We start from the raw sequence: 18135 nt of genomic DNA, 5'->3' as shown, positions 1-18135 counted from the left end.
CCACCCCAAATCACAGTGGCTTAAAACAACACACACATTTATTCTGCTCCCGTATCTGTCATTTGAGCAGGGCTCAGCAGGGACAGCTCCTTCTGTCCTACTCTGTGTCAGGTGGTGCAGCTTGAGGGTTGGGCTGGGGTCACCTGAAGACTCGTTCTCCTGTATGTCTGGCAGGCAATGCTGGCTGTTGGCTGGGGGCCTCGGTTCCACTAAGGAATAGTTGGCTGGGACCCCTCCATGTGGGCTAGTTGGGCTTCCTCATAGCAGGGTGGCTAGGTTGGACGGTGTCCCAAAAAGAGAGAGAAAAAGAGAGAGAGGAGGGGATAGAGACCACTTTTCATAACCTAGCCTTAGAAGTCACACAGTATTACTTCTGCCATATATATATATATATATATATATATATATATATATATATATTTTAAGAGGCAGGGTCTCGCTCTGTCACCCAGTCTGGAATGCAGTGGTATGATCACGGCTCACTGCAGCCTCAACCTCCTGGGCTCAAGTGATCCTCCCACCTCAGCCTCCCAAATAGCTGGGACTACCGGTGTGAGTCACCAAGCCCAGCTCATCTTTAGTTTTATTTTTGTAGAGCCAGGGTCTCACTATGTTGCCCAGGCAGGTCTTGAACTCCTGGCCTCAAGAGATTTTTCTGCCTCAGCCTCCCAAAGTGCTAGGATTATAGGTGTGAACCACCACACCCAGCCCACTTCTGCCATATTTTGTTGGCCAGTGTGACAAGGATTGCTACGCTCCTACCCACCCTCCTTTCACCACATGTGCACATGCACGTGTGTGCATGTACACACACATACACACACACACACACACACACACACACGCACGCATACACGCACGCATACACCAGAGCCCACCTTGGCTCAAGTCCTCTTTTCTGAGAGGACTTTTCTTTGTGGCTTCCTATAATTCAGTGGAAAATTCATTGGGGATGAGAAAGGTTGAAGCACCAAAAGCTGTACCAAGGGGAACGTTTGCCCCTGCCTCTGACACACAGCTCTGTCCTGGGAGTGAGCTGGTTTTTAGTGGAGATGGAGTCCCGCCTTGGCTGCAGTGAGCCCGAAAGGGACTTCGCAGCTCCGCTTTCTACCCAGCGAGCTGCCGGCGTGACTGTTGCTTTTCACTTGGGCATAGTCTGCTCAGAAGCCCCAATTCAAGACAGCTTAGCTTACTCCTTGTGGCAGTGGGAGCTGCCTGTTCAGCTCCAGCTCACCAGCCCCAATGCCCACAGGATCAGCCTGATTCCCAAGCTCTGCTCCTCTCCCCAGCAAGTGAGAGTTGGGTGTCAAGAGGGTCTGAGGGATCCAGACCCGGCTGCGTGGCTGATGATCTTTGCAGACAGGCAAGCACCTCCTGCCTCGAACTGGCTGCAAAGGGTATCAGGTGCTGCCATCCAGTTTCAGCTTGTAAACAGCTCAGGTGTCACCCTGCAAGGGATCCCTGCACTTGTAGAGTCTACAGAGGCCATGGGCCTCTTGTGTGTGCAGCTACAGGAGTGAGCACTGAGGTGTGCTCTAATCATCCACTGTACCACGTGCCAGGTTTTTGGTCTGACCCACTGCTTTTGGTCTGTGTGATGATGAAATGAGGTCAGAGCCTGCAGTTATTCACAGTAATGATTTGTTAATTATAGCTACTGTTTATTATTTTATTTTTTTGAGACAGAGTTTTCACTCTTGTTGCCCACGCTGGAGTGCAGTGGCGTGATCTTGGCTCACTGCAACACCTGCCTCCTGGGTTCAAGCAATTCTCCCACCTCAGCCTCCCAAGTAGCTGGGATTACAGGCATGCACCAGCACGCTTGGCTAATTTTTGTATTTTTAGTAGTGATGGAGTTTCACCATGTTGGCCAGGCTGATCTCAAACTCGTGACCTCAGGTAATCTGTCTGCCTTGGCCTCCCAAAGTGCTGGGATTACAGGTGTGAGCCACCGCACCTGGCCACTACTGTTTATTTAATGAGCTGATATATGCAAGGCCCTTATCACAGTGCAAGGGAAATTCAAAGCGCTCAGAAAGTATTAGCTCAACAAGTGATGACTGTGTGTCAGGCGCTGTGCTAAACTCCTACTCAAGAGGGATAAGAGTCTAGGGGCAAGTGGCAGAGACTCTAGAACGATGTTGCCTGGGCTCTACGCCCACCTTACCACTTACTTATGCAAGCTAGTTCTCTGTGCCTCAGTCTCCTCATTTGTAAAATGGGCATAACCACAGCACCTTCTTTATAGGATTATGTGAAGGTGTGGTGAGATAATATGTTGAGAATTAGAGCTCAGTAACATGTTGGCTGTCATTATTACATATATCTGTGTTTCATTCTTGCCTCTGGCTGGAATGTTCCTCCCAGCTCTCCATGTGGCCGATTTCTCATCCTTCAGGACTTGCCCCACTCTCCAACCCCATCACTGGTTTATCTTTTTCACTTATTTATGCAGTCTGCTCTTGTCCTAGGACATGAGCTCCAGGAGGGCAGGAAACATCTTGCTTTGTACACTGCTGTGCCCTCTGTACCCAGCAAGGCGCCTGTGTATAATAGGTGCTCAATAAACATAAAACGAACAAATAATCCTCACCCAACTGTTTCATTCATTCTACAAATACGTACTGAGTGCACAGTCATGAATAAGATGTTCCTGCCCTGGTGAGTCTTATATTTTAGCAAATTAAAAAAACTCTTTGGACAGGGCTGCCAGGTAAGTTTGGCCAGTCTGTACACTGCACAAAGGCACCTGGACAAGGGGAAACATGGGGGCTGCAAACCAGTCTGGGTTCTGCTTGCCAAGCTGGGAGTCTTGGTGTGGAGCCTTTTAACCCAGAGGGGCACCTTTTTATAGTTAACACACAGACATCATAAGATGTGGATAAATTACTGTCCCCGTGTCACAGATCTAAGTGATACTTACAGTCACACTCCTATAAAGGAATGGATTTCTGACTTCTTTGGAGGATCTCTCTGCAGGCACAGGCACAGTGTGCCGGAAGTGCCCCTGAACCCCATTTGTCAGGTGGTAAAGCGCTGCTCGGAGGAACCAGGGCATGATGGTGCAATTCCACGTCCAGTGGATTTAAGTCCGCACACCTTCCAAATGGTCACTTTTCCTTTCAGGCCTCTCTCTGCATGCAAACATCTCCCTCCTCACGCTCACCTTTTTCTTTGGGCTTCTCAAATGTCTTCTTTTCAGATTTTGTAGTTTTTCTTTCTTTAGCATCACAGGAGGGCAAGTGGTGCTACGACTGTCTCCCCCCAGAGTTCTGCCGCCTGTACTCTCCCACACCTCAGTCTCCTTGCCTGTAGAAAGGGGTCAATCATTTGTTCCCTGCTTCACTTGGTGTGTATGTGAAGATGCTTTGAAATCAAGTGCTCTGCAAACTGGAGAGAATTACTGCTAGTATTCCATGAAACTGCAAGCTGACCCAATTCCACTCATTTAATCCTTCTCTTGCTCTGTTGCCCAGGCTGGAGTGCAGTGGCGTGCTCACAACTCACTGCAACCTCTGCCTCCCTGGGTTCAAGCAATTCTCCTGCCTCAGCCTCCTGAGTAGCTGGGACTATAGGTGTGCGTCACTACGCCTGGCTAATTTTTTTGTATTTTTAGTAGAGACGGGGTTTCACCATGGTGGCCAGGCTGGTCTCGAACTCCTGACCTCAAGTGATCTGCCTGCCTTGGCCTCCCGATGTGCTGGGATTACAGGTATGAGCCACCGTGCCAAGCCCTTCCCCCCATCTTTAATGAAGGTCTACCATGTGCCTGGCACAGGGGATACCCAGGCCCACTTCTATGGGATTCAGGCCTGGTTTCCAGCTTGGCCTTCAGGCTTTTCCCACCACACCCCAAATGCTGTCCCTGGCTTGTGGAGTGGGGCAGAGGGCCAGCCTGGGATTTTCACGCCAGCCTGACTGGGGCAGACTCTCTGAACCCCACTGGATCTCCAACTTGGGAAGCCCTGATCTTCTGCTGTTTGTCAGCCACAAGGTTCTGCCTAGAACTCCTTTCCCGAATCTCAAAGTTAAAAAAAAAAAAGGCAGGGCCCCAGGGGTTGGAGTTGCATACATTTTTTTAATCCAAAGAAGTCAGCCTCCTAAGTATTGCTTAAACAGGTTTATCAGAATTAAGTAGGCACAACAGTCATACTTTCAGAAAAGCATTTCCAGCCAGGGGAGTAACGTGGCACTCACCAGCATGATGTCTGTTTTGCCAACTTGCTGAAGAACGAGTAACCTGAAATGAAGAAGCCAGAATCCCACCCTCAGCCCCCCAACAGCTTCCTCAGCTTCTTTTTCTTCTGAGTCACTCCCTGAAACAGGCGCTGCATCTAAGACCAGCCTCGGGCTAAACCCAGCTGGCCTGAAGGCTCAACTCACATCGAACAGAGCTGGGAGTCGCTTTTGCGTGTGTCCGCAGTTTGAAGTGTCCTCTCCAAAGGTGAAGTGGGGGAAGCAGGTGCGCTCCGGGATGAAGTGCAGGGAGGCAAACTCTGGCTGGGTTCCTGTAAACATCCATCGCAGTTGCAAATAATCAGAAGCCAAGGCCAGGCCATCGGTGTGATGCTGCAGGCAGATGAGGTCTTGGGACGCCCCTTGCCTTCCCACTTCTGTGGGAGCAGGTGCCTTCCCAACCTCAGCACTCAGTCCCAATCTCTCTTCCACTCTCCTGGGTCCAAACAGGAACCTCTTTGTTGGCACGAAGCTTTTGAGGGGAGCAGGCCTAACAAGAAGGAAAAAGGGGGGTTACTAGCATGGAAGCCCCACCCTGCCACCAGGTTGGCCGGGGACAGAGACCAATCCACCAGGCTCAGGAGACTTGGGGTGGGGTAGGGAAGTCTTCCTCCATCCCTCGAATTTAGGGAACCACTGGGAGGCCCAGACTCAGGCTGAAAATGTCTTTCTGCAAATATAAAACTCTTTTTAATGAATTTGCCTAATTTCTCAGAGACCCTGGGCTGGAGAACCAGCACAATGTCACACGGGAGAGGAAGGACTGTCCTGTTTATTGGGAGGGAGGAGGGGGATGCTGGTGCAGCCTGCTCGGGAGTCACCCAGGGTCTGAGGGCTGACTTGCAGCTCTGGGCCAGCTAAGCCAGCGCTGGGTAGTGGGCAGGGCTTGGCAACACCTCCCACTTTGCCCGGAAAAATGCTTTGCAACCTACAGGAAGGCACTAGCCACAGCCAAGTTACTCAGCAGCCCCACTTGGCTCTTTCTCCCAGGATGCAGCATCATCTCCATGGCCTGGCCCCCTGGCACGTCCCCGTTTCCCACTGCCTTCTCTGTGTGCCTAGCTGGGTGCCAGTGTCTCTGCAGCACCTCTTGTTCCCATGCCCAACCCCTCTGCAGCCCCCTCAAGCCCTGCTCTGATTCCAAGCCTCATCTGCCAGCTCACTATCCCTTTCGCAAACTTCACTGAACATCTCGCAGAACTTGTATGTTAAACATGTGACATGTATTGTTGTTTGACAGGGTACTATTGATATTTGGGGTAGGACAATTCTTGGATGTGGGGTGGCTGTTCTGGGCACTGAGTATTTAGTAGCATCCCTGGCTCCAGGCCACTAAATGCCAGTAGCACCCCTGGCCACTGGAACAACTAAAAATGCCCTCCTACCATATTTCCAAGGTCGACCTAAGGGGGCGGAACTGTTTCCACTGAGACCCATGAATCATATAGGATTAAGAAACTGAGGTTCTTATCATTTTATAGGATAAGAAATTGAGGTTCAGAGAAGCCAAGTAACCTGCTTAAAGACGCACAGCTATGAGAGGCCAAGCTGGCACTGGCTTGGTAATAACGATGGAAATGGTCTGAATGAGAGCAGCTACCATTTCCTGAGCTCTTAGCAGAGGCTGAGGACCCTGCTAAGTGCCATGAGACTTTAGCAGAGGCTGTGGGTGCCTTGCCCCATTCCCTCCACTCACTCTTCCTTGCAGGTCGACCTGCTCTTCTTTGCTGAGGCCTTTCTCTGCCTCCAGAGCCTGCTTGGTGCCCAGGCTGTAAGTGCATTCAGAGCTAATGTCCCCCATAGCTGCCCTCCACCAGGCTGCTCCTGAGGCACCTGCTGGCCAGCAGCCTGAAGCAGAATCCTTTACTCAGATTCAGCCGCACCGATGCTCACTGCAGAGATCTCCAAGGCCTGTGGTCATCCTTGAGCCCATCTCCGGTTTGTGTGGATGGGATGTTAGAGAACATGGAATCAGCTGGATAGAGTGGTTCATGCTTGTAATCCCAGCACTCTGGGAGGCCGGGGTGGGAGGATCACTTGAGGCCAGCAGTTTGAGACCAGCCTGGGCAACACAGTGAGACTCTGTCTCTATAAAAAATTTAAAAATTAGCCAGGCATGGTGTAGTCTCAGCTACTTGGAAGGCTGAGGCAGGAGAATTGCGTGAGCCCAGCAGTTCAAGGCTGTAGTAAACTATGACTGTGCCCCTGCACCCAGCCTGGGTGACAGAGACCCTGTCTCAAAAAAAAAGAGAAGATGGAATCACTCGGTGAGGACCTCACTCCTCTCCCAATCCCGTGACCACAAACTGCCTCCCCGACAGTCCCAGCCAGGCACTAGTCTGGCTGTAGCTGCCCTCTTGTGTGCAGATCTCCAGTCTGAATGGGCTACATGTGGAATTTACTAACACTCCTGTTTTCATTGTGTTTATCTGTAGGGTTACCTTCAATTTATAGCAAGTGATGCCAAGTTTCCATTTCTGGTAGTAATATAGTTTTTCTTTTCAAAGTGGCTCATGCCTGTAACCCCAACACTTTGGGAGGCTAAGGTGGGTGGATCACTTGAGGTCAGGAGTTTGAGGCCAGCCTGGCCAACATGGCAAATTGAGGTCAGGAGCTTGAGACCAGCCTGGCCAACATGGCGAATTGAGGTCAGGAGCTTGAGACCAGCCTGGCCAACATGGCGAATTGAGGTCGAGACTAGCCTGGCCAACATGGCGAAACCCCATCTCTACTAAAAACAAACAAACAAAAATACAAAATTAGCCGGGCATGGTGGCAGGTGCCTGTAGTCCCAGCTACTCGGGAGGCTGAGGCAGGAGAATCGCTTGAGCTAGGGAGGCAGAGGTTACAGTGAGCAGAGATCGTGCCACTGCAGTATAGCCTAGGTGACAGAGTGAGACTCTGTCTCAAAAAAACACAAAAGTTTCTCTTTTCAAAACATTTCACTTTAAAAGGAGCCAATTTAAAGAAAACTGTTAATAGTTCAGGTAACAGGCAGATACAGGAAAAGCTGCTGACAGTGTTGTATGAGGTTTGAGGACTTTGATCCAAGCTGGTCCCACTCATGCCATAGCAGAGAATGAAAGGGCCCAGAGAGGGTGGTGACCTCTGCCTGAAGTCACACAGTGAGTCAAGGACAGGCATGTGACCCCAGGCTTCCACATGTAGGGCTGGAGGATGTTGTGGGACACGGTTCAATTCTCATCTGTCACCCACTTTGGCTATTAGCGATCAACCCCTTCGCTCCTGTGTCTTGCAATGGCAGCCTTGGCAAACCCTAAATGAAAATTGTGACACTTGACATTTATGAAGCATTTACTTCGTGTTCACCTTGTACTACTCTAACTCATGTCTTTACTCACTTATTCCTCAAAAACAACTCTAGGAAGTAGGGCCAAGTAGGACCATCATCCCTGCATTTCACATGGAGCTCAGAGAGGTTAAGCAAGCTGTGCAAGGTCACACAGCTCATAAATGGCAGAGCCAGGATTTGAACCCCCGTGGCCTGACCCCAAAGCTGAAACCACTCGGCACTGCAGGTTCATCCCTTTTCTCTAAGACAGGGGTATCCAATCTTTTGGCTTCCCTGGGCCACAATGGAAGAACTGTCTTGGGCCTCATATAAAATACACTAATGATAGCTCATGAGCTAAAAAAAAAAAAAAAAAAAAAAATCGCAAAACAAAAACAAAAAAACAAACAAAAAAACCCCACAAATCAACCAAAAAAAAAATTCTTTTTTTTTTTTCTTTTTTTTGAGACAGGGTCTTGCTTTGTCACCCAGGCTGGAGTGCAGTGGCATGATCTTGGCTCGTTGCAGTTTCAGGTTCAAGCAATTCTCGTGCCTCAGCCTCCTGAGTAGCTGGGACTACAGGCGCATGCCACCATGCCTGGCTAATTTATGTATTTTTAGTAGAGATGGGGTTTCATCATGTTGGCCAGGCTAAAATCTCATAACGTTTTAGGAAAGTTTATGAATCTTTGTTGGGCCACAGTCAAAGCCGTCCTGAGCCGTATGCAGCCTAGAGGCCGCACCATGGATTGAACAAGTTTGCTCTAAGGCATCAAGAACCCCAAGCTGAAAAGCACCCCAGAGCTGCAGCTTGTAGAACCCAGGGCAGCAGGTTATCCAATCTTCTGACATCATTAGAGCAGAGCAGACAAGTTATCAGCCACTAGATTTTTTTCCCCCTTTCTGAAACTGTAACCTTTCATTCCAGCCATTCCCCAGAGCTGGACAGAGGACGTGGCTGGCTGGCTGGTTTCTGTAGTCAGAATGACAGTTGGGTACTAGATCCCCTTCATGAAGCAATGTCTTAGCTCAATAACTCTGCAGAGAAGCTGCCTGGTTCAGGATGTGGCTTAAGTAAAGAAGATGGCCCTGGCGTTTTACAGGCACTGGTGGGCGAGGCTCTGAAAGTGGTAGAAGGGGATTCTTTCCTGGAGTTCAGCTGCCCACTGTCCTGCTCCTCAGGGCAAACGGTGTGAGATCTGGATTTAGCCTGTCTGCGCTGATTGTGGTTCTGTCCCTTCCAGGCTGTGTGACCTCAGACGAGTCACCCACCCTCTCTGGGCCAGTTTCCTCATCTGGAAAAGGGGACAATGCCCACCGCATTGGGCTGTTTGTGTCCCTGGAGTGCCTGACAATACCCAGCACACATGAGACATCAGTATATGGTGGTTCCTTCCCTCCTTAGCCCCACCTGTTCCCAGGTAGAAACCAATACCGGCAGGGAACCTTCTCAAGGCTGGGGCCTTCTGAAAGCAACAGCACTTTTCCTCCTTCAGAGACCTTGCCTTCTAGAAACCCATTGCTCATTCCTTTCTCCATGTACCAAACAATCAATTAAAGTGGCTAAAGACAGAAGTCACCCTCCCCTACTCACAAAGCCATTCTGATCCTCCACGCTGGTGACAGGCTATGTGGCAGGAGGGTCTCTACCTTATCTCAGAATGAAGGCATGGCTGGGGTCTGGCCGTCTCCTGGTGGCCGGAAGGAGACAGACGGCAAAGGAGAAGCTGCCTGTCTCTGCACAGGTCCCTGTCCCTGAGAAAAGCCAACGTCACAGAGAAATGATGGCCACTTTCTCAAATCTGGCTTCGGATTTGCACGTTGACTGCCAAAGCTGATCAGCAGCAGGCTTCGTGAAGATGCCTGGTCTACCACGTGCCTCCAGCTGGTCACACCCAAGACTCCCTGAGGCCTCTGGAAGGGCAGCACTTGCCCAGTGCCTTCCTCCAGGTCCTGCCACATCCAAGAACCACCTGGACTATTATTTACTTAGTATTTTAAACCAATGTACTTTTTAAATTCCAATTTTTTAATAATATCATTTAAGTCACCATATAACACCCAAAGCAGTAGAATTTGTCATACACAGAAGGCAATGCTAAAAATACAATGAAAATGGAACCAGGAAGTCTAGCTTGATACCCTTGGCCTGTACAACTGAGCCTGGTGCCAGTTAAAAGGGCAAAGTAGTAGGTGCTCAGGAGGTGTCAGGGCCCTGAAAGCCGATCTGATCTGCTGCTGTGTATTCACTGCCACCCTGGGACGCCTCCAGCAGACCACCTCACTGGGGGAAGCATCAGGACAGTGTGGCCAGGAGCCCAATGCTGCCACCTCATAGATAGGTATCTGAGGTGAGTCATCGAACTTCTGCAAGCCTCAGTTTCCTCCCTTGTCTAATGGAACCCTCCTTGGCGACTTCACAGTGTGATGCTTGGGGCAAGTGATGGAGATGTGGGAGAGGCAGTTATTTTTAACCACCCAGCCAAGCCCCTTGCCAGGAAGGACTCCCAGGAATGAAGCCTTACCCTGGAGGGAGTTCCCCACCACTCTAAGCTTGGGGCCTGGGATGGCAGCTGTGAGGGCACCAGCATCATCTGGGGACTTGCTGGGTACCAATTATCACCGCCCTTGGGCTACTTCAAAGGCTGCCCACACAGACACACCCTCCTTGGTAACCAGTCCTCAGGAGGAAGGGCACCCAAGGAAAGGGGGAAGGCTTCCTGGGCTAGAGCCCCTTCAGGGTCTGACACACCATTGACACTGACCACATCATTCATTAAGCAAGCACCGACTATACATCATTCACTATCCCAATCCAATTTGCACAAGCCCTTAGGCAGGTGCTACTATTATCCCCTGTTTTACCGAGAAGGAAACCGAGGCTTAGGAGATGAAGTCTGAGGTGTTGGTGGAGCTGGGATTTAAACCAAAATATGTCCAACTGCAAAGCATGTAAGCAACAATTTCAGAGGGTACATGGAGGTGACCCTAAGTAACAAGGAATCACACATAGTGAGCAAGTGATTTGCTTTTCAGTTTTTGGTCAATCCTTATGATTATTTAGAGGAGAAATTTCAGTTTAGGGCTGGTATATCTTATGTTGATCACCTGACAGTTGTTAATCTCTTTTTAACAAAGAGAGCAGGCCAAGGCCCTGTGTCTTTAGCTGGCTTTGGTATTTGGCCAAAAGTTAATGACTTTGGCAGTTAGTGTTTTTATCCATGCCAAGTGATGATTTTCTTTTTAGTGACACAGACATTTTTTTAAAAATAAATTCACATAAAAAAGTAGTTTTACAAACAAAGCACTAAAACTAGTGCATTTCATCTTAAACTGCAAATTATAAAGGGAATAATAGTAACTTGACAGTGGAGAGACCTGGCAGACACCACCTTCACCAACTGATCAAAGTTAACATCGCCAGAAAGGGGACAGACGGCACGTGCCTCTCGATCAGATGCACTGAAGACACACACTCACTTCTGCAATATTCCTGCCAAGAATGCCTCATCTGAATCTAATCTCGAGTGTAACCATCAGACAAACCCAAATTGAGAGACAGTTTACAAAACACCAGCCTTGTACTCTTCTAATATGTCAATGTCACGAGAGATAAAGACAGACTGAGGAGCTGATCCACACTGAAGAAGGCTTGAGATTAATGCAAAAGCTGATCTGGGATTGCATCCTGGACCTCAACCCTCCCCTTTTTATTGTTAAGGGACACTATTGGGACAATTTTTTTTTTTTTTTTAAGACAGGGTCTTGCTCAGTCGCCCGGGCTGGAGTGCAGTGGTGCAATAGTAACTCGCTGCAGCCTTGAACTCCTGGACTCAAGCAATCCTCCTGCCTGAGCCTTCCGAGTAACTGGGATTATGGGCGTGTACCACCACACCTGGCTATTTTTTTTTCCTACATTTTGTAGAGATGGGGTCCCACTATGTTGCCCAGGCTGGTTTCAAACTCAAGTGATCCTTCCACCTCAGCCTCCATAAAATTTGAATAAAGTTGTAGATGAGATTGGTCATAGGATTGTATATTGTATCAATAGTAGATTTGCTGATTTTGACAACCCTACTGTGGTTATGCACATTTGTCCTTGTTCTAAGGAAATAAACACTGAATTATTTAGGAGTAGAGGCGCATAATGAACCCATTTTCAAATACTTATGAAAATTACACATATACACGTGTGTGCATATACACAGGCATGGATATACAGAGGGAAAAGCATGCATGTGTACACGAGCAAAGTGCTAATTGATGCAACTGGCGAATTTGGGTGGGCATTCTTTGTGCTCTTGCAACTTTTCTGTAAGTGTGAAATTATTTCATAACAGAGGTTTTTGTTTGTTTGTTTTTAATTCAGGAAAAAGTTGCAAGAGTCCGTATGAAACAGGCCTGGCAGAAACTAGGAGCTGGTGTTCCAAGGTCGGGGATGGGGAGCCCTCACTGGAGGCACCCCTCAAACCCTCGGTGCTGTGGCCAGGGAACCGGGCTGGCAGTCTTACTTGGCTTTGTTCCCTTGGCCTCCACTTCCCCATTCTGTGCCTCCGTTTATTTGTGAGACGGGGATAAAGAAGTCTGCCACTTTTATTGTGATCTTAGGTTTCCCAAAAGCAGAGTATGCTTTCAGAAGTTCTGGGAGGAAAACTAGCAGATAAATCAGAAATATGAATATCCAAATTGAGAAGAGCCCTCACTTTCTTAGTTCAGCAAAACAGACACATGAGCTGTAAGTGGGGCAGACCCTGCCTGTTTCTTGGCTGAAATCTCCAGTTTGTATAATTCAGGGCTAAGAGAGCGGGGCCCTTGACATCTCACTGTCTGGAGACACATACTGGGGTTTTCTCCTGTCTGAAGATGCAGCTGGCACCAATGTACCCTGTGGCCAAGGACCTTCTGGGTGAGCCTCATGTCAGGGGCAGAGCTGGAGAGGTGGCCAGGCCTGGAGGTGTACTTGCCTCCCTCTGTCACCATTGTCTGTCTCTTGCTTAGATGACAGCCACAGCTTCCTGGCCTGGTTTCCTGCATCTGCCCTGACCCCTGGCTGTGGGATCTCCTATAACTCGAATCTGACTGTGTCCCTGCGGAAGGTTTGGGTTTCTGACCTGGGCAGCTATATGTCCGGCACTGGGGTTCTGCTGATGGCACAGGCCACAAATTGGCAAGGAGGGACCAGGTTAGGAAGGAGCAGCTGTGGTTCCTAGCTGGGAGATAACTGAAGCCTAGGAAATCCTGGAATAAGATAGACCAATGTGTCTGATAACCCTCAGCTCCAAATCTGAGCTGCACCAGGACCAGCCGACTCTGGTGGCAATGTTCTCTAGTCTCTGCATTCTCAGCTCGCTGTGTGCCAAGAGAGGGCTGGCAGGTACCAGCAGCTTTCACTTTCATTAGGAACCGGGATGAATAATCCAACTGAGCTGCCTCTGCACCAGAACTGCTGGGACATGAGGACTCTCCCTGGCTCCCAGGCCAGCCACTGCGGCCCTTTCTTCTGGGAAGGAGGGAGCTCCCGATTCCCCATTCCCTGCTCCTGGGCAACAGTGAACACTCTAGGAAAACCACAGAGCCGGCTCTTCAGGGTTCTGGTGCCCTGGGGAATCACAGGGCAGCAAGAAAGGTCTCCTAAGGGTCCTGGGGCTGGGAAGGCAGAGTGGAAGTCTCCCCCAGCTACTAGACCTGGACCTCCCTGGCACTCAGGCAGCCTATCCTCTTCTGCTCATGGGATATAAATATTCACGCACGAGTATAGGTGCAGGTTTGTACATTCGCAAGGGCATGGGTATAACACGCTTTCCATTGTATCTGACTATGAATATGAGTGGTTAATATTAATACATCTCTTACTATATACAAAGAGGTCTAAGTGCTTTATGTATATCTCACTTAATCCTCACAACAAGGGAGATTTTCATTATTTCCATCTTCTAGAAGAGGAAACCAAAGTACAGGGAGGTTAAGCAGCATGCCCAAGGTCACAGCTACCCTGGGATGTGAACCCAGGGCCCTGGCTCTTAACCATGACCCTAATACTGCCTCCTCAAGTAGGTGCTCAGCAAATGTTTCAGGAACTGAATTATGTGGGTCCACACATAAGAGAAAAAAAAGAGGGAGCAAAAGTGGGTGCACCTATTCATCTTGAGATTCATCCTGGGCCCCACTGCGTGACATGCTCCACGCCCTTAGTCACTGTTTCCTGGATTGGCGTGTGGGGAACACACGTGACTACGAGAACAGCTGAGAAAGCGCAGGACTGACTACTGGCGTTCCCCTGCTTATGGAAAGGGGCCTGGAGACGAGGCTCGGTCAGATAATCTTGAGGTCTTTCCTGGCGGCTTCCCTGCTTCTAGCCACCCCTCTCATACCCTGGGGTTCTGAGCTTCCTCGGCACTCGGGGGCAAGGCCTACTTGGCTTGGATTTGAGGGTGGGGAGGAGGGAAGGCTGTGAATGGCTTCCACCACTTCTCCAGGCCTCCCCACTCCCCAGGGTCAGGGCCTGATACCCCGAGAGCTTTGCAAGGGTGTCCCTGAGAGATACTTCCTGGTGTTTCTGCTTAAACAGCGTTTGCTGCAAAATATGTCGAAGCATTTGGGTTTCAGTTTTTAGTTCAGAATATGCCAATGTTTTCATTTGGAAGGGGAAGTGTTTCTGTTGATGTGGTAAAGAGATAAAATAAGACGTTCTTCACCAAGTTACACTGCTTCAAAGTCAAATGCTTGGCTTGGAGACAAGGATTTATCTTGGGATCGCAGGGCCTTAGCACATGGCCTGGCAGAAGAGCAGGCAGAGTCAAAGTCTGTTGAATGAGTGAGTGCATATGCAAAGGGCCTAGACCCAGGACTGCGATAGAATCAATGCTCAGTACAGATTTTGAATGGATTCTATAGGTTCTACTTTTAAGAGTTGTTCTCAGTCTGTTCATGTTTCTCTATCTTCACTAAACTCCCCTCAACCAAGCCTCTGTCACCTCTGGCCTGGACAACTAACAGCATCCGAGGTGGTGGCCCTGCTTCCCCTCTTACCCCTCAGCTCATTCTGTCCACAACTGCCAGAGTCATTTTTGCAAAATGGGAATGGGATTGTGTCATCTCCTGTCTAGAACCTTCCAATGGCTTTCCGCTGCTCTTGGTATGGCCTTCCAGGTCCTCCATGGTGTGGCTCCCACCCACCTCACTGACCTCTCCTGGGGCTGTTCTCCAGCCACATGGGCCTCCTTTTGGTTGCTGGAAAAACCAACTCTCTCTCACCTGAAGGTCTTGGCACTACTGGTTCCCTCAGCCTGGACTGCTTTTCTCCAGATCCTTCTATCAAATTAAGGCTCTGCTCAAAAGCATCATCTCCTTAGAGAGGCTTTCTCTGACCCCTCGGCTAAAGCAGCCCACCATCTCTATTCTACCGTTTCACTTCTGTTTCACTCCATGTCTACACCTACAGAGACCATCTACTAGATGCCAGGCACAGTTTTAAGTGCTGAGGACATGGCAGTGAACACAACAGGGAAGCTCATGTCCTTCTTGCCTGCCTTCATAGTTCCAAAAAATTCTGATTCTCTTGTTTGGGTTCCTACTAGTCTTCCTCACCAAGTGCCAAAGGGCCAAGGCTGGGTCTGTCTTGTTCACCGTGTTCACTCACCCGGCACTGTACTGAGCAAACAAGCATTTGTTCTGTAAAAGAACGGACGGATGGATGGCAGGCAGGCAGGCAGGCAGGCAGGCTGGGGAGGTGTGCAGAGCACCTGGCACACACTCCCCCTGGCACTTGGTTCTTGCTAAGATCTTACTGAGCTCAACTGAAGCTTCTTCAAAGAAATCTCACTGTGAACCCATTGGGAGAGCCCTCTGCCCCCAGCTATGCTGTCAGTAGGTCCTACCCCATCCTGTACCACCATCTGCAACAGACTCAATGTTTCTGTCTCCTCAAACTTCATATGTTGAAACCCTGATCCCAAATGATGGTATTGCAGGGTGAGGCCTTAGGGAGGTGATTAGGTCATGAAGGCAGAGCCTTCATGGATGGGATTAGCGCCCTTATAAGAACAGTAAGAAATAAATGTTTAAGTCCCCCAGCCTATAGTGTTCTGTTATAGCAGACTGAACTAAGACACCCTCTGCCTGTGGTTGTCTTGGCAAAGCCAGGTAATGCAGGAGAGGGGTGGACTCAGCCTGCTTGGGGTGAATGGCATTAGTGTCCCTTTTCCTAAAGGAGCCCTTGCCCACCATATCTCAGCATCCCCTCTTCATTGCCACTTAGGCCCTGTGCCCAGTGACACTCCAGTACTGTCCAGCCTCAGGGGCTGAGCCAAGGCATTCCTGCCTGCCCTGTGACCCTCACCAGACCTGGTGGCTGCCTGACAGCTTGTCTGGCTCATGTGTTCTCTCTCATGGAGTCCAGCTGCCTCTGTTCCTTGTGACTATGACCAAGTCTTACTCCTTCCTGGACCTTCATTTCCCTACCTCTCACATACACAGTGGGCTGGATGCTGGATGCAAAGCTCCCTCGTCACAGCCCCAAACACAGGACTTGACCATCTCAGTGCAATGACCCTGTGGTCCCTTCTCCCGAGGACCTAAGAGCCCCCTGAGTGCTTGCAAACACTGCAGACAAAGCGAGCCCTAGCACCAGCTCCCTGCCTGCCTGTTCTGTGAAGGGAGCCCACAAAACTGGCATCCCCTGCAGTTCTGAGCTGCAGAACTGATGAGCTGGGGCACCCTGAAACGTGACTCCAAAATAGCAGCAAACCCAAGGCCAAAAGGAAGTACAGGCTTCTTTCCTTGGGATTCCTCCTCTCACAGCCTTGGCCTGGAGCCCCTGCACTTGATCCCCACCCAGCCACCCCAAGGGCCACAGTACAAAGGTGATTCGTGCCTGGCTCCCTGTGTCTTCTGACACCCCTAAATCTTTATCCTTCTAGGACGAGCAAGAATCCCCCAAAAGCCAAGGTCATCATCAAGCCAGGATGAGGACTGGGGGAGGAGCTGACAGCTCTGCCTCAAATGGATTTGGGAGCGAAGGCTTTTTCCATAAGCTTTGGGGGGTAAGTCACAGGGCTACCCCAAATGTAACTTAGTCTCGGGGTCCCCTTCCTTTTCACCACTGTCCCCTTTGCTGGGGGAAGCTTTCCAGCCAAACGAAGGGCTTATGAGGAGTCTGGCCATTCCTGCCATCCAGTTAGACCTGGAGGAGGTGAACGGAGGAGAAGCCTGAGGGAGGGGTGTGTATCCGGTCTGGGGATGCCTCCCTGTCCCTTGCCGGCGCCCCAACCCGCCCTCATCCTGTTCAGAGAGGGCACTTACAGGCCTCGGAGGCAGGGGAGGGTCTCCTCCTGGGGAACCATCCCGGTCCAGATGGTGCCCCCAGCCAGCTGCGGCGGCATGATCTGGGCGGCTGCTCCAGGGCGTGGGTTGCGGATAGTGGAGGGAAGAGGGGAACGGCAGTCGAGACCTTACTCCAAGTACCCATCAAAGACGTCGAGCTCCGAGTCAGCATCGTAAAGGCCAGAGCCGGGGTCGGAGAGCACGCCGAGGTCCACGAGCGCCTGGTCCATGTCCTCGGGCAGGAAGACGAGGCCCACGTTGAGGACAATGTACTCCATGAGGAAGGCGTAGTACAGGATCAGCACATTGACGAAGAACAGGCCCACGAAGAACATAGAGGGCAGCAGCGGCGGCGGCACGTAGGGGACCAGGGGGCCCAGTGCGTCCAGGTGGGCCGCGACCCGGGCGCCGAGCATGCAGCGGGTGGCAAGGGCGGCGGCGGCCCGGCGACCCCGGCGAACTCAGCCGCTGCGGCGCCCGGGCGGCCGGCGAGGGCACAGCGCAGCCATCCAGGGGTACCCTGGAGCCCGACAGAAGCAGGGCCGGGCTCCAGATGTCCCCTTGCAAACGCGCCCCGACCCCCGAAATGCGCCGGACGGGTCACCGCACCCCTAGAAGTGCCCCCAAGGCCCTCTCGACCGCCCGGGAGGCGAGGCGGGCCCTCCTGAAGTGGCCGGCGACTGCTCGGCTCCCTCGAGGCGCCTCCCCGGCGCTCGCAGGGCCTCGCAGAGCCGGCGGGGATCCCACCGCGGCTCAGTGTCTAGGGCCGGTCCCGGCAGCCGTCTCTCCCGCCCGGCCCCGCAGGTCCTCGCGCCCCCCCCGCGCCCCCGCAGGCCCAGCGCCCATGGCTGCGGCCGCCGCGTCTGCCTCCCGGTAGCGCTCGGAGCTCCGCCTCCCGAGCGGCCCCGAGCTTATTGGCAGGCCGCCCCCTGCACGCGCTAATTGGCCGGCTCAACGCCCGCGCTGATTGGACCCGGCCGCCAGGGGGCGGGTACCGCCTCGCTCCGCCCCTCGGGGCGCTCGCGTCTGAGTTGCTTTCCTGGTTCGGGTCTGCCCTCAGATCTGAAATCGAATTCGCTCTGCGTATCGAATAGGGGGAGGGAAAAGAGACTGAACACAGTTCAAACCTAGACATAATGCTAAGGCCGCAAAAGCCGAAGGAAACCCGGGCTTCCGCTGCACCTTGCTGCATGCCTCTTTGGGACTCCGTTTCTCCTTTAAAAGGAGGCGGGGTAGGGGAGGGGCGACGGACGGTTGCCCTGGAAATTTTGGACATTCCCAAAGCG

General features: G+C 51.2%; 1 protein-coding gene across 1 annotated transcript; it reads right to left on the bottom strand.

Moving 5' to 3' along the window:
• Window positions 1-135: 135 nt before the first annotated feature.
• Window positions 136-17740, bottom strand: DEXI (Dexi homolog). Its single transcript, XM_032144579.2, has 4 exons — window positions 16829-17740; window positions 4198-4726; window positions 3167-3309; window positions 136-272 (listed from the first exon to the last, which is right to left on the bottom strand). The coding sequence occupies exon 1, from the start codon at window positions 17263-17265 to the stop codon at window positions 16978-16980; it is 288 nt and encodes a 95-aa protein (XP_032000470.1). The 5' UTR covers window positions 17266-17740; the 3' UTR covers window positions 136-272; window positions 3167-3309; window positions 4198-4726; window positions 16829-16977.
• Between the last annotated feature and the right edge of the window lie 395 nt (window positions 17741-18135).

This window comes from Hylobates moloch, unplaced genomic scaffold (assembly GCF_009828535.3).
Source record: "Hylobates moloch isolate HMO894 unplaced genomic scaffold, HMol_V3 SCAFFOLD_23, whole genome shotgun sequence".
NCBI classification, from domain to species: Eukaryota; Metazoa; Chordata; class Mammalia; order Primates; family Hylobatidae; genus Hylobates; species Hylobates moloch.
Note: the sequence above shows the minus strand (reverse complement) of the source record. Positions and strands in the feature narration are given on the sequence as shown.

Coding starts and splice junctions, on each gene's coding strand:
- DEXI (XM_032144579.2), bottom strand. CDS start 17,265: ATGCTCGGCGCCCGGGTCGCGGCCCACCTGGACGCACTGGGCCCCCTG.